The sequence below is a fragment of the Archocentrus centrarchus genome, chromosome 20 (assembly GCF_007364275.1).
Source record: "Archocentrus centrarchus isolate MPI-CPG fArcCen1 chromosome 20, fArcCen1, whole genome shotgun sequence".
NCBI classification, from domain to species: Eukaryota; Metazoa; Chordata; class Actinopteri; order Cichliformes; family Cichlidae; genus Archocentrus; species Archocentrus centrarchus.
In genome coordinates this window covers 22352842-22368637 of record NC_044365.1, presented here as the reverse complement: position 1 = coordinate 22368637, position 15796 = coordinate 22352842, and the positions used below count along the sequence as shown (strand labels likewise).

Here is a 15796-nt window from a genome sequence, read left to right as displayed (position 1 = left end):
AATCCCCTCAAGACAAGGAAAAAAATAAATATATGGCGTTTTTAGCCATCATTGATCATTTGAAACTTTGGCTCTCTGAGCATCCACCAGTGCTTAAAGAAAAACTTGATTTTGCAGTGGTATCTGTTAACTCCAAGCAACAAGGAGGTAAAGTCAATTCCAGGTAAGCATGAGGATTAATAATAAAGCAATTTATTTGCCAAATAAGAATGCCTATACAGTATATACAGTACATATGACAGTCTGAATACTACCAGGAAAATGGTTGCCTGAACAAAAGTAGATAGACTCCCAGACTGCATGGAAAGCGAACAATCAACTATTTGGGGTTTTTTTTGTTTTGTTTTTTTTAAACACGCAATGATATATAACGAGGGATTCCTGACCCCTCTGGGCAATTAAATATACACAATGCATTGCCTATATAAAACAACAATAATCTGTACACCATTGTATGTAAAATATGATTGCACAACCCAACAAGTCCCACAATATGTTTATCTGAATCCAAGCAAGGCCTTGCCGTTTAATCTCGATTAAATAACAGAAGTATTTTGGAAACTCCACTACCACTCGACAGACGCTTCATTCTCACCGCTGAGGAGGAACAGTTCTCCTGTGTCGAATTCCCTTGTTTACCAATAAGCACATGAAAATGGTTAATACACCCGCTGATTATGAGAGCTGCTGAAAAGATCGGAAGACGCTAACGGTATTTACACTGATGGATCAACATGTGGAGGTGAATGGCTTTCTTTACAGTGTGCGCGTTAATGGTGAGGTGGTCGACTTGAAGACCTCCTCAATTCTGTTAAGAGGACCTCTGAAACCAAAACCATACTCAGGCGGGGCCGGGGGAGGGTGGGGGGGTCCTCTCTTCTCTCCAGCACCGTAACATCCGGTGTCCCTCTCCTCGGCAAAGTCCCACATTGACCTCGGCTTTACAGTCCTCCCCCATCCCCCCGTCCTTGGAGCTCACTCCTGTTCCTCCTCCTCCTCCTCCTCCTGGAGCTCCTCTATGGCATCCATCGGAGTCCTGGAGCACACCTCGCTCATGGGGGCAGAGTTCTCGCCCTCCACCACCAGCTCGTTGGACATCTCGTTGTTTTTCTGTAGACAAAGCAGACGAGAGAAATGGAGGCACAGCAATACTCTTGAATCAAGTCAAATGAGTAAAAATGAAGCTATAACCAGTTAGTCCAGCTTTGTATATAAGTTACAAAATCCATCTAGCAGCACCTCCAAAGTGCTGTAATTAACACCTTATATCTCTGTTTAATCTGGATAATAACTGTGTAAAAACAGCAGTCTGCAGGTTTATGTACCTGATTGCGTTGAGCCAAGAAACAATGATTTTACCATGATGTTGCCTACAGTAGCTCAAACACCAGGAGGTCAGTGTTTAGCCAAGAAACACCACAGCCTTCTGGCTCAGATCTCAGCTTGTCATGTTGTGCAATTAGTTCAGGTTTTTTGTGCAGATTAAACCAATGAGCTGTGAATTGTTAATTAGAGAGTTTTGGACTTAACTGGTAGACATTTAGTTTCCTTAAAGCTGAGTAAGACCAGCAATTTCCCCGTGTTTCCATTCTTTATGCAATGCTAAGCTGACTACAGCTTCATTATGAGTAGAAAAATATGATGTACCATTTAATAAAAAAAAAAAAAAGAAGAAGTTACATATTCCTTAAAATAAATAAAAAGCTGGAGATTGTTGGCAGCTGCTCTTGTTTATTAACCTTAAAATGGATTAAATGGAAGAGACCACATTTTCAGATACACGCCTTTTAATATAACCTTGACATTTGGGACATCATTAACACGATGCAGCCTGCTGCTGCTTCAACAGGATGCTGGCGGTAATTAGGTCATTTCTCTGAAACCGGCTGTCCTTACAAATAAACATTTTCCTGAAAAAAAACAGAAAATATATTTCTAACCATTAGTGAGGTGTAGAGTCACAGTACAAATTCATTAAAGCTGTACTGTTTTCATTTTTAACCATTTACATGCACAAAGAGGACCCGTTATGATGATTTCAGCTCCATATTTTTATTCTTGGATTCTACGAGGAGGTGCATGATGCACAGCTCAAAATAACCTTTCATAATAATCTTATACTGCACCTGTATCAAATTGTTTTAGCTCCTCACCCTTTAAGCCAGCTTTCTGCTGACTGGCTGGCCCTTGTAAATTATCTGTAAAAAGGTGCTACTGAAACTTTAATTTCCCTGACGGAATCTTTCTGAAGGGATTAAGTTTTATCTAATCTCTAATCTAATCTAAACAGAAGCCTTGAACAGCAGGTGGGTTGGGCTTCTGTGCCTGAGATGACTATGTTAGGCCTCGAAGGCCTAGTGCTGGTGAATGCCCCCCTGGCAACCTTTGGTTGCTATGGAAAAATGTGTATTCCCTGACTGCTTAGTGAGTGGTGGTTGGCTGTCGCTGGGAGAACTGAATTGCAAAGCAGGTGCTGCGCCAAAACCCTGCTTGTGATTGCTTTGGTAGTGAAACTCAGCACTTCGCCTTCAAAGTAAAAGTTGTGCCCTACCTGCAATCAATTTTCAAAAGGTGCAGCTTTTACTTTGAAGGCAAACTTTTTCTGTTTCCAGTTTGTGTTGCACTTTTAACAATTTCTATTCAATTTTATTTATACAGCACCAGATCACAACAGTCACCTCACAGGTTTCACATGAGCATCCACCATTGCAACAGTACATATGACAGAAAGTTAAGAAAAGCATAATAGGTCCACTTTAACCACATGCGCAGAAAAATAAAAATGCTACTGTTCTTCCTCATGTGTATGTTTGGAAGAATAACTTAAAATTACACCCATATCCAGACTGAAAATTATAATTAGTGAGGAACACACAGTCTGATCAGACCTGTAAAAAAAAAAAAAAAAAAAAAAAAAAAAAAAAGGTGTCTTTTTACAATGACCTCAACCCAGGTGTTCTCACCTGTTGTCGATAAACATAGCAGGCTGCTATGGCAACCATTGTCGACTCCCCTATGAAACCAGCGAGGAGGGATCCAACCCCGAGTGTGGCCCCGTGAACCCTGAAATACAAAAAGTATCGTATTATCTACACTTGTGTTAGCGCAGACGTCAGGGCTAAAAGTGAGAAATCGCAACTACATATTGTGTAACGGTAAATCTGACACACAGTGCTGACCTCTGTGAACCTCTCAGTGCTCTCTGAAGTGTTGACTTACCCCATATAAGGCAGCACAACTAGACTGGTGATGAGGACAATGATGCGCAGAACCGAGCTGGGGGCCAGCACAAAGGTCTTTTTCAGGGTCATGAGCCATCCAGTCAAATGAGCCCGAACAGTCACTGCAAACACACACACACACACACACACACACACACACACACACACACACACACACACACACACGAAACACTGCCTCACTTGTCTGAGCAAAAAACCAGTAAAATCTGCAGCAGGAAGGGAAAAAATGAAGCTAAAATTTTTTTAAAAAAGGATGCGTCTTACCTGGCAGGGGGAAAAAGGAGAAAATCCTGAGTGGGACCACACACAGCTTAGCGAAAGTATCCTGCACTCCAATGACATCAACCAGGATCTTCTCTGACACATGAGGACTCCAAAACACCACAAAGCAAAGCTGGGCAGGAAACAAACAAAGGCAAATTAATTTCTACTGTCGCCCCATCACAAAAGAGTTACGCAGCACACCTCATTAGATTTCAGCAGTTCGTTTGCTCGGGGCATTTTGGACTGGACGTGGCCCTTTGATAAAACAGGCGAGCGAGCGAGCAAATGACGGGCAGCGTTATTGTTTCTAGAAGCCGTTTCCGAAGCACGTGCATCCACTACTGTAGCGTCTCAAAGCAATTACCCTGCGAGCACGGCATCAGGGGTGTTAAACAGGAGAACAATCTGATCTGAACATGAATAATACATCACTTTGTTTAGAATGATAAAAACAGCTTCTCTGCACTCCAGTCTTGGACTAAGATCAGACGGGTGTACTATGAAGCGAGATTAATGAGTGAGCGAGGTATGTTGAGCTTAAAGCCAGAGTATTCAGTGTCACAAGGGAGGCTCTCTTTAATGTGGTAGGTCACCAAAGCAGCTAATGCTAATTTTCAGTGTCTTAAAAGGTCATGTAGATTTTCAGTTGAAGGAACAGATTTTAGACACGCAACCTGAGGAGCTGAATCTGGGACACACCAGAAGGATGCTGTGCAAATGTGCGGCAGTGTCAAATGAATTCCCATGCAGAAAATAAATATTTATATGCTTGGTTCCAATTTGCTGGCGTTACAGCTAATAGAACACAGATCAGTCTATTTATTATAGAGAATATGATACCGTAGGCCATTTATCATAAAGAATATTAAAAGCAGCAGAAATCATTTCACTTTGATCTGGCTACAAACGTCATTAAGCTGCAGGACAGAGTCGGGCACGAATGCACCGACATTTAGATGCATCGTTTTAAGGATTCAGCGATCTAAATGTGCTAGAATGTAAACTCTCTAATTGGAGTAGCCTGGACTCAACAGATTGATTGATTGATTGATTTTGTAGCAGATAAAGAGAGAAATGCAGCAGCAGTACCCCACCCCCTTTTATGTGAGCATGCTCAGAGCCTGAAGCAGGAAGCCCTTGGTTCTAACAGAGAAAGGTGATAACCACAGGCGTGACAGCCTGTTATCTCTGACTGAGGTTTTAGGTTTTTGTCTAGCATGCTCACACTCCCACACACACACACACAAAATTCCTGACCTTGTCAAACTTCTGAGATGCATGAAAGTTTTGACTAAGCCACTCTCAGTCTGTTTCCCAGGGTCAGGAGCAGATTTTGGCATTCCTAAATTGTTCTTTGATACATTCAACTGAGAACAATACACAGATTTCATATAAAAGCAGCCAGCTATCAGCTGCTGGAGATCTGACAGTCAGCATCTGGTCTCATATTTAGGCAGCCTCGTGAGTCAATTCTCCCTGTCATCACGCATTTTCACCCATCCTTTAAACACACAAAGCAACAGCAGAAAAGCAGGGACAGGTGAGCGAGGACTCCTGGAAGGTCTGGATGCTTTGCATAAGGGTGCATTTCCACCCATCTTTCAAATATGCATCTCACCCTTATGCAAAGCATCCAGACCTTCCAGGAGTCCTCGCTCGCCTGTCCCTGCTTTTCTGCTGTTGCTTTGTGTAACCACTTCCTCTCGTGTGCTGACGTCCTTGCCCTCTTTGAAACCTGAATGAGCTCAGAAGAGACTCTTATTTCAACTGTGCGTTCCAGTCATCGTGCTTCCTTGTATGTAACTGGGTGAGGAGTGACACACACTTTGAAATTTCCAACAAACAGAAACCAGAATAGCATTTAAATCATATACAAATCAGTAGCTCCAGTCAAAAAAAAAAAAAAAAAAACATCAAGCCACACAGATCAAAGCTAACCCACTGCTGAAAAGCACCACTCTAAACCCAAACTAAAAGATGGTAAATGGTAAATGGACTAGTTCTTATATAGCGCTTTTCTACTCAGTATGAGCACTCAAAGCGCTTATACAACCTGTTTGCATTCACCCATGCACTCCCATTCATACAAGCACTTCCATCATTAATTAAGCTAAGTGCTTTTTTAATAAGCTAACATTCACACGCATTCATACTCCGACAGAACGGTCGGAGAGCAACTTAGGGTTAAGTATCTTGCCCAAGGATACATTGGCATGTAGCCTGGAGTAGCCAGGATTCGAACCGCTGACCTTCCGATCAGTAGGTGACCTGCTCTACCTACTGAGCTACAGCCACCCTACAGGCTAGTTTATATACTAGGTTTTCTATCCATAGCCAGGATATTAAACATACACTGCAATGGATGGCTTTGCAAAATGTGAAATCTGAAAGCAGAAGGAGGGCTCTTTCACAAAAGTACAACCATCTCTCATTTTAATATAACCAAAAAGGTACTCACTGTTACTTCCTTGTTTTACTGCACCGACTGGTGTGTTTTTAGGGGCTGAAAATTACATGGTAAATGTTGTGAAATTACACCCCAAATTGCTGGATGTATTATCAAGTGTTGCCCACATTTTTTTTTCTTACACATAGAAGGGGCTCAATTTTTTTTAATCTAGGTTACTAGGCAACAGTTTTATAGTTTAGTTCCGTTTTGTGGTCAATGACAACTGCTCCCAGTCAGCAGCCTTTGACTCAGTTATGACAAGGAAGAGAAAAAAATAAGTCACTTTTCTGTCTACTGGCATACAGCAAGGAGCTGTTCTCAGACCCCCCTGCATCCCTCAGTCATTATATTACTTATTAATACATACCTTCACCAAAATAGAAAATAAAAAGTGGACAATCGAATCTGTTTTCTTGCAGAGTAAAACCCCTGCAAATGATCGAAAATGTAACACCCCATCTGGTCTGGAACCAGCTGAAAACAACACCTGCCATTCCAATAGTTTTCAGCCTTTTCCAAACCTGCCACTAGCTCAGCGCCCACCCACCCAGATTCTCTCACTCAGGTCTTTCTCATGCAGTCTAATCCGAAAATGAACGACTACTAATCCCACCATCGCTGCGATGTGGCGAAATCTCAATTCAAACTCTCGCCCTTGGTGGTGGAACCAGCAGAGCCCATTTAATTTAATCACTGTTTATCTATGCTTTACTTTAAGCCTGTGGCTCACTGTTGTGGCTTTAAGCCTGTGGCTCACCGTTGTGGTGCTTCTCTTTGATTAATGGTTGCTGGGATTTGATGCTTTGGGAAAAAAAAATTGTCAGCCATATTAAAAATAAATGTAGACATTTTCAGAAGCTGACACAAATTCATATTTTATGGCTACAATAAGAGGGAAGGAGATAATGCTCTACAGTATTTAAAGATCTCACTGTCCCTCAAGAGTTAGTTATGTAATAGGAAATGACACCGAAGATTCTGATGAGGTTTGAGATTTTTGGTCCTCTGAACCAAAATTTGGGCGAGGATTACTTGTATCTGATGATTTCATGTGGTGTCGCCTCACCAGCTATCATTACTTTAGCAAAAAAAAAGAAAAAAAAAAAAAAGAGGCAAGTTAATTTTTCTGGTTCAAGTGAAACCATCATCTTCGCTGAGTCAACCGTGGTTTCTCTAAACAAGGTGAGACATCCCCAGCAAAGTCTGTTTGCATAAGATGAAATTATCTGTTGCATAAGATTACTCATTCCCCTCCTCAGATACACTTCGTCTACTTCCCTCTGCCGTTTTCCCCGTGCTGCCTTTCATGCATCCGTAATTAAAACGAGTCCTAGCATGAGAGCTTGTTTTTGACACAGCAAACGGCTGTACCTATCCTGCCTGTTGTGCTGTGCTGAGAACACACCCTCACATAGATGTTTACAACTCTGGGATTCCACATCTGGTGTGCCATTCTCTTCTTCCTCCTCCTCCTCCTCCTCCTCCTAAAAACGACCCAACGTTTGCCACAAACTTCCTGTTTTTCTGATTCAAGCTGTTAAGGCAGCTAACCGAGATGAAGGCTCCTAACAGAGATTCACTGAATTAACCACAAACAGAAGGTGAATACGAGCAGTAAGAGCGTTCTTGGCGATTTACGGGCATAACTGTCCAAACATTTAGCTGAAAAACAGAAACACTCCACAGCAGCGTACATAGTGAGGCTGCAGCACTCATTATTTAGCAGGAAAGTATAGCTGTGAGGTGCTTTCAGAATGTGTTAAATGATATGCTTTATGTGAATGCCCATTTTATGAAGCTCTCAAAACTTGGGTGAGTGGGATCGGGACAAAAGCCTCCTGACTAATAAATGTTCTTTAATGTCCCAAACAAATGGCCTTCAGGGTGAAGCAATAATTAGAGGAAAGGTTTCGACAGTGCTGCAAAAACCATGTCGAACATGTTTCGGCCTAACACTGAACCAGTTATGTTGGTCTTGGAGTCGATCCCCATCTGGCGCACAGTATCTTTTAATCTTTGGTGAAGTAAACATGACAGCTGACTGCCAAGGTTTTTTTTTCTGCAAGGCAAAAAAAAAAAAAAAAAAAAAAAAAAGTTGTTTTTGCACTTTCACATACAGGAAAAGCCTCCATCATGAGGCAATGCTGCCATAAAGATATGAATGTTTGCTGTTCCTGAAACAAGAATACCCGTTTGGGATACGAGCACCACGGTACTGATCAGCTATACGAGAGGCCAGATCAGTGAACAGCACCTCACACGCTGGAACTTAATATAAGCGATCAGTTAGAAAGGTGAGGCAGTAGGTTTGAGTAACAGCACGGCTCGGTTAAAGCAATTAAAGCAATGCCTGCAAAGGAACCTTTGTTGGTATTTGAGCTAAAACCCAAAAAATATGCCTTTAAATTTCTTCAATGTAATACAGTACTGTGAAGAAGGAAAAAAAAGAAAAAAAAAAACCTCAAGCCACCGCTCATTTCTTTATATTTTGCTAGAAAATGGGAAATAGCTGCAGTGATTTACTGCAGTGTGTAAACATACATATATATATATATAAAGGCAAAAACAGTTTGTACAATTCTAACCAGCTTGAAAGTCAATATTTGGCATTACCACATTTATTCTCCAACACAGCCTGAACTCTCTTAGGCAACTCTAAGCAGTCTTCAGGAACAGTTCACCAGGCTTCTTGAAGACAATTCAAAGCTCTTCTTCTTCTGTCAAGATGATCCCACACTGCTTCAATAATGTCGAGGTCCGGGCTCTGGGGAGCCATGACTGATGGTGTTTCATTGTATGTTTCTTTCTATCCAGGTATGCTTTTGCTGCATTGGCAGTGTGTTTGGGATCATTTTCATGCTGAAAAGTAAAGTCAATCAGATGCCTTCCAGATGGCATTTCATTGTGGATCAAAATCTGATGGTACTTTCCTACATTCACCCTGTTTTACAGATGGCTGTAGACACTCACTGTTGTAGCTCCTCTCTGTACATATTGATGATAATTTGAACCAAAAATGTCAAATTTGGATTCATCACTCCATCAGATCTGTTGCCACTGATTTTGAGTCCAGTTCTTGTGTAATCTGGCACACCTCACCCTTTTCTCCCTATTTCCTTAAGAATGGATTCTTGACAGCCACCCTTCCACTGAGACCATTTCTGATGAGGTTTCAGTGAACAGTGGATGGATCAGCTGAAGGGTCAGGTGCGTCGCTCAGGTCCTGGATCAGGTCTTTGCTGGACTTTTTTCCTATTTCTTAAGAACATGACTTTTAGATACTGTTCATCTGCTGTAGGTAGCTTCTTTAGGCCTGCCACTTCTTTTGACCTCCACTTGTCCAGTTTCCTAAGTTTTCTAAAGGACACACTGCACAACATGCCAAGATATGCCAACTTTTTGGCTAATAGCCCTTTGGGAAACACCTCGTTGGTGAAAAAAAAAAAAAAATGCTATTTTGTGTCTGTTAAACGCTGCTGTCCTTGACATTTTTCATAAATTCAACTAAAGAAATGGGAACAAATTAATTGTTTTGTGACAGACTGCTCGTAAGTTTAAAATCGGTTCTTCGCCAAGTTGTCTGTTATGTGTAGATACAACACTGGTTCATCCCTTGAGTTTGGTGCCTTTGTTTGAATGATTCATAGGTCTGTGAAAATGGTCAGGTACAAGGACGGGACTGAAAACGCATGGAAAAAAGAAGCAGATGACCTTCAGAAAGCCTGAGAAATGTGGCTCAAGAACACTTAAAAATTCTGGGTCCTTGGAAGCAAAATATAAAGAAATGACGGCTGGCTCAAGACTTCTGCACAGTAACCCCCCCCCCCAAAAAAAAGAGGGGAAAAAAAAAAAAAAAAAAAAAACAGAGAGAGACACCTTACCGTGAGTGAAAGCGCCAGACAGCAGAATGTAAACTTTTTAATATGCGACTTGGTGACGGGGCTGCCAGCGTTGAGCTTGTTGCTGGGATTGTTCTGTCAGTGAGAGATGCTCATTAGTGTTATAGACCAGAAAAAGAAAAAAATTATTTCTCCTGTAAACACTAGTGGGAACAGTCTGGGTTACCTTGTCAAAGGCTGGGTACACTGCTCTCAGCTCAGTCAACCAACCGTAGGGCATGTGGCCTACAGGGTATGTGGCTGTGAGCACAGCCACGGCCTGGAATGACAAAGACACGGCAGCTAGAAGTCATCAGCTAGTGCTCAAAATACCACCCGTACCGCACACTGCTAAATTAATGATAGGGGCCTAACAATAGCTGGCATGAAAGCAGCACATACGTCTCTCACTTTCCCAGCAGTGTGCATGTTTTCAAAAGTTTACGACTGGCCTTGAGCTTGTTATTGTGTCCTGAGCAACAATAGGCAGCAAACAGTAGGGCCATGTAGGAATGTTTTCACTCAGTGTTATCATGCCCTGAGTTTCACATGTACATGGTGAATCACCCAAACCACTGGCAGCCAGTGTTGTCGATGATTTCCAGTTCATTCTGGTAAACAGCTTTGTATTGTCTCTAGTAGTTAGGGGTCTCTGTAAGCCAGAAAGCTCCAGAGGGAGTTTGTTAGCTTTACATCTGCAGTAACTTGAGGGGGGGAAATTAGACTGCCGGCTTCACGTGGTCTTTATGAGGCTGTAAACGCATCACCATTAATATTAATAAGAAGCAATCTGTAGCAGCCTTGTTATCTAAAGCAATATAATAAATACAAGTGATACACTCACCTCTGTGGCATCAGTGGTCCCCTTGAGGTCACGAGACACAAAGAGGTTGACGATGGGTCGACTGATGCGCTGAGTGGCCAGGATGAGGGCGAGAGGCCACCAGAAACTCAGCATCTTTTTGATGGTGGCGTCGCCCTGCGGGGTCAGAGAGAAGATGTGCCTGAGACTTGTTTTATTATTACAAAATGGGCAAGGCAAAAAGGGCAGCACATACCCCCACATCAAGCCCGCTGGAGTCCGGGATGTTGTCGTGGATGTTACAGTAGTAACCCAGGCCGACGATGCTGAAACGAACCAAGGCACCCATATACAGGGAAAGTATCGGGATGAGTAAAGGCTCCACACATTCCAGGTTACTGTGCAGGAGAATGGCCACAAACAGGATCTGCAGGAGAAACAAGACTGACTGCAAAAAGTGCTCATGGATTAATTGAATATGAAATGAATTTGATTCAGACCAAACACAGGTATCTCATCACCTGGGCCACGACATCAGAGATGGAGGCTGAGCCAACGATGACGCTGTACTTGTGCTTGAGAAGTATCCCTGCATGAATCCATGCCTTCAAACACAACAATAGACAGAGAGGTCAGCCCAAAGCATCAATTTGGCCATTTTCTCAGCCACAGCTGGGCCATATAATAGATGTGAGCTAGACTTCCATAGACAATGGCACAAACAGAGGATTAAAACCACCTATTTCTAGGCCAGGTGTGTTTAAATCCACGCTTACCATTGCATCCAACAAAGGGAACGCAGCCAGGTATAAGAAGGCCTTTCTTGTCTTGTGCCCCACAGATTCATCCACATGGTGGAGCTTATTAATGATGTAGTATCCTAAATCTGTGTATGCTACAGAAGAAAAGAGGGGAGAAAAAAAAAAAAATAAACAGGTGAGAAGAGGCTAACGAGATGATTTCTACCCACGTTCCACTGTTTTGTGAAAGCTGCAGTAATAAAGCTGTAGGTCTGGCGAACACACACACACACCCAAACTTCACATTTATAGGATGTGGTTTAAGCACAACGTGTCATCACACTCACACAAACAACTCTTAAACACACCTATCAAGATATGCAGGACGAATGCGATGGCCCCGGCCGCCACCATGCAGAACACAGCCTTCCTCCTGTCCCGCTTGCTGTTGACAAACACCAAACCCACATTCTTGAAGTCGCTCATGGGTCCAGTGAAGAACTTCATCAGGGAGTAGGCCAAACCATAGCTGGCCAGCATTTCCACTGCATCTTCTTTGACTGTGGCTATGCCCCTGTTGAGGGCCTGGAAAAGATGTGGGAGGGAGGGGAACGGAAGAGGTGAGACAGCACATGAGGCATGACCAGCCCGCATGAGCGTGACTTGGCCTAACTTTATCTCTCGCCAGACAGCACTACAGACTTTTAACTGTCTTGCAATAAAAATTTTTTTTTAAAAAGAATATGTGCCTGTCCTTTACAAGCAATCACACCGAGTTACTATCACACACTCACCCCAAGAAAATACAACTACAGCTGCTTTCTCTTTTTGCAGTTCTCTGTGCTATTTACAGAGCCATTACATAAGCTTAATCCTGACATCTCCAAGCCTGTGTGTGTGTGTGTGTGTGTGTGTTTCTAATTCTCACTATCTGCACAGGCTCTCTTGGGTAAAAGCAGCCCTGAGAGAGCAGTCATTTGGCTGAGAAAGGACAGGAAACATCCAGACAGGAAATATGACAATTAAAGGAAAATGCTGCGTGCATTTTAATCCACGATCTATCATCTCCAAACGGATCAGATTTACTGATAAATGACAGGAAAGCAGCGTGCTGTTAGTAACACTGAGCGATCAGTGCATTTCACGCCAGCAATGGCGACATTTTTTTTTTTTTTTTTTTTGCAGAATAAAACAAACAAGGCCCTTCCTGCGAGTGAGGGGGTCCTCCTCTCCTCCTAAATAATGTATATAGACCTAATGGACGTCTCCAAACACTCACACATACACAGCACCCCTTGCGGCTAAGCTAGCCGCAGCTGAAGCCCCAAGCCAGCCGTTTTTAGGGGGTTAAACGAGGCTCAAAATGATCGGTGTCAGCTCGAGGAAAGCGGTGTCGGTGTTTTCTGGAGTGACTTAAAAAAAAAGATGCTCCGTTGACACACCGAAATACACTCCGCTCACAGCGGCGAAATAATAAAACGGCCGCTAGCCGCTGCTAGCGAAGCCAAAGCTGCGGTGCTGAAGGGCTTTTCCCCCCCGTAACCTGAAAACAAGCCAAACGGAGCCGTTACCTGTTCCCCGAGGTCGATGGCAACATTGGTGATAGCCAAAGGCACCAGAAAGCGGATGAGAGGCCAGTAAGGACTGAGAGATGGAAACTCCACCATAGTACAAGCCGGGATGACAGAGCGAGGGGCATCTGCCTCGGTCTTGATTGATGAGGAGGAAAAACCGAAAGATCAGCGGCGAGAAGAGGCTGTCGGGACACCTGCGTTTCTGGCGAGATCCGTGTAAGGGAGAGGGGGGTTAAGTGGAGCAACGGCGGCGGGAGGAGCCGGTGCGCTCCGGTAGCGGCTGCGCTTCACAATGCTTTGGGTGCTGTTGAGAGGATCCGAAGGTCAACGGAAATCTCACACCGGCGCATCTTCCTCGCAAATCATCATCGAAGGGGTGGAGAGGGGGAAGACGCGAAGTGACATAAAGCAGCGCCTAAGTGAAGCGAAAAGGAGGACGAGCCGAGGTGGAGATTTAAATTTTTTTTCCTTTTTTTTTTTTTCCTTCTTTGTAAAGCGATAATCCGGAGCAGCCCACTTGGATTATCAGTTTCCTGTAGCGTCGCGTTTGATTTCACTGCGCCTGTACGCCTAGCTCCGGCTGCTCACGACCCTCCCAGGCTGGAACCCGCCGCTGCACGCACGTGAGCCTGGCATCCCGGCCGTGACGTCACCGCCAAGTATAAATCTGTGTTTTTATGACGGCTCCACACACAGGAGAGCCAGGTGCAGGGGGGGCTGTTTGATATAGATGAATAAACACAATCATTACTGGAATATTATTTCAGTTCAGAGAAAAAAGAGAAAACTCTAACTGGACTCTGGCTGATAATCAGACAGTAAAGTAATCATATACACCTACGCATGTCAGAGTTTGATCTCATAAATGTTTTATGTTCCACAGCGAACCTCTGAGGACACTAACTGTTCGCAGGATAAACAAGTAAATATACAAAGACGTATACTGCCCCCTGTTGGACAAAGGCATTTTAACCTGCGACTGGATGCAGTTACCATACAAACAGGTGCGTAACAGGTGTCGTGCCATGCCTGGATCATTAACTTTTGCTTGGGCCCCTGGACCTTTTTTCCCAGTTTGCCCATAATCCAGACATGGGATGGCACTATGGGATGAGAGCATGGACAGGACCACTTCACTGAAGTATAGTTTTAATCACAGACAGTATAAAAGAGACTTTGCTTCCATGTCTGAAGAGGGAATCCAATGTGGAAGTGTGATACTTGTGGTTTGCCACAAGACCACTTGTTCTAATGAGGTTTTGCAGACATGTGACTGCTGACCACATTAACTTGCTGGCCATTTTGGACATGTGACAATCATGGTGACAAAGTAGGATGGAGTGACTAAGGCCCCAGTCCCACAGGCCTCGAGACTTGTCTGTGACCATCTGGCAACCACCAGCCTTGAGGGAAGCATTCCCAGACTGCTTGTGAGTGGTTGCTGGAGGATGACAGCAGTTGCTGGGGGAAAATGATTGCTAAGGTCCCAGTCACACAGGCCTACAGTCTGGTCAACATATAGACATATAGTATGTATAAAGATTTCACACATTTGACCTCTGACCTCTCCTTCAACATCAGTAGATTGATATGAAGGTCAAAATGATAATAATGCCATATAGAGCTACTTAAAATTATGTGTTTCTTACAGCCATTGTTTGTATTGATAACATACAGGCATTTATGGGATGATATATGTGGATTCTAAATATCATGTTACTTTGGACCTCTGGCCTCAAATTTTCATAAAATGTCTTTAACTTTAAAACTCCACTTAAAGTTCTCCTGCCTTTGTTTGTATTGGCAGCATTTAGGAAATGATACTGTATATGGGGGATTCTAAATATCACATTATAGTTTGCATCCAAATATCATGTCACGTTTGACCTCTGAACTCACATCACATCTGCCTTTCTTTCAGTTTGACCCCAAAATGCTTAATATCTTTAAAGAAAGCATTAAGAGAAAGAGAATTAATCCACAGAAATAAAAAAAATAGTTATACTCAAAATCATGTGAAGTATATTAAAATGGGTTTCAACAGGGCAAATAAAAGCCTGCACTTTCCACTTGTTCTTACAGCACTATAAACTTCCTAAAGTACGTTTAAAAAGAACAAAGAAAAAAAAATGAATATATACAAAACACAATAATATTCCCTTAAAAATAAATTCTGCTGCATTGGTGCAGGATTGCACTCTCTGGAGTGCTTCTTGTTTTAGGTACTTTAAGTATATATATATATTTTTTCCACAGTATTTTTATTTGCGTTTTGAGCAGCACGGAGATACAGACATTGGCTTTCCTACATTTTCTCATACAACATAAATTTGCTGCATTATTACAATGAAGGCAACACTACACAACATGCTCCTTCTGTTAATCAAACAAATAGTAAGGACTACAAAGTGTGGTTTCTTAGAAGGTATTCAATAATGAGAAATCACGCGCATTTAGGAGAATTTTTTTTTTCACTCTTGGAAACTGCTGCAACCACAGTGATTTTCCATCAACTTATCTGTCTGTTAAATCTAAGTCCTTAACATTTTAAGAATTTTTGATGTTAAAAATTTTGTAGTATTACTTAAGTATTAATGTAATTTCTACTTTTTATTAATTGCAAAATAGTCATGAAAATGTGATCTATTTATCGGTGCTCATGGAAACAAATGGTATATTTTTCATCTTTATGGTGTTGAGTCTTCAGTGTCACATTTTAACCCATCTGTGGTTTTTCTTTTTAAACCCAACCCAATAGTGAGCCCTGCTAAAATATGAGTGCCACTGACACTGACAAAAACAGACAAAATGAACAGAACCAAAACTCAAGATCACCTTAGTACTTTT

General features: G+C 42.5%; 1 protein-coding gene across 2 annotated transcripts; it reads right to left on the bottom strand.

Annotated features, from left to right (window-relative positions):
• Window positions 1-351: 351 nt before the first annotated feature.
• On the bottom strand, window positions 352-13079 carry ankha (ANKH inorganic pyrophosphate transport regulator a). Of its 2 annotated transcripts, none has more exons than XM_030757027.1 (12): window positions 12947-13079; window positions 11744-11960; window positions 11412-11530; window positions 11157-11240; window positions 10892-11062; window positions 10678-10812; window positions 10021-10113; window positions 9837-9929; window positions 3507-3636; window positions 3220-3343; window positions 2964-3063; window positions 352-1110 (listed from the first exon to the last, which is right to left on the bottom strand). In XM_030757027.1, exons 1-12 carry the CDS (start codon window positions 13040-13042, stop codon window positions 976-978), a joined length of 1497 nt encoding a protein of 498 aa, XP_030612887.1. In that variant the 5' UTR covers window positions 13043-13079; the 3' UTR covers window positions 352-975. The 2 variants fall into 2 exon arrangements, with proteins under 2 accessions (XP_030612887.1, XP_030612888.1); XM_030757028.1 differs by lacking the exon at window positions 352-1110 and adding an exon at window positions 1759-1910.
• Window positions 13080-15796: the final 2717 nt, after the last annotated feature.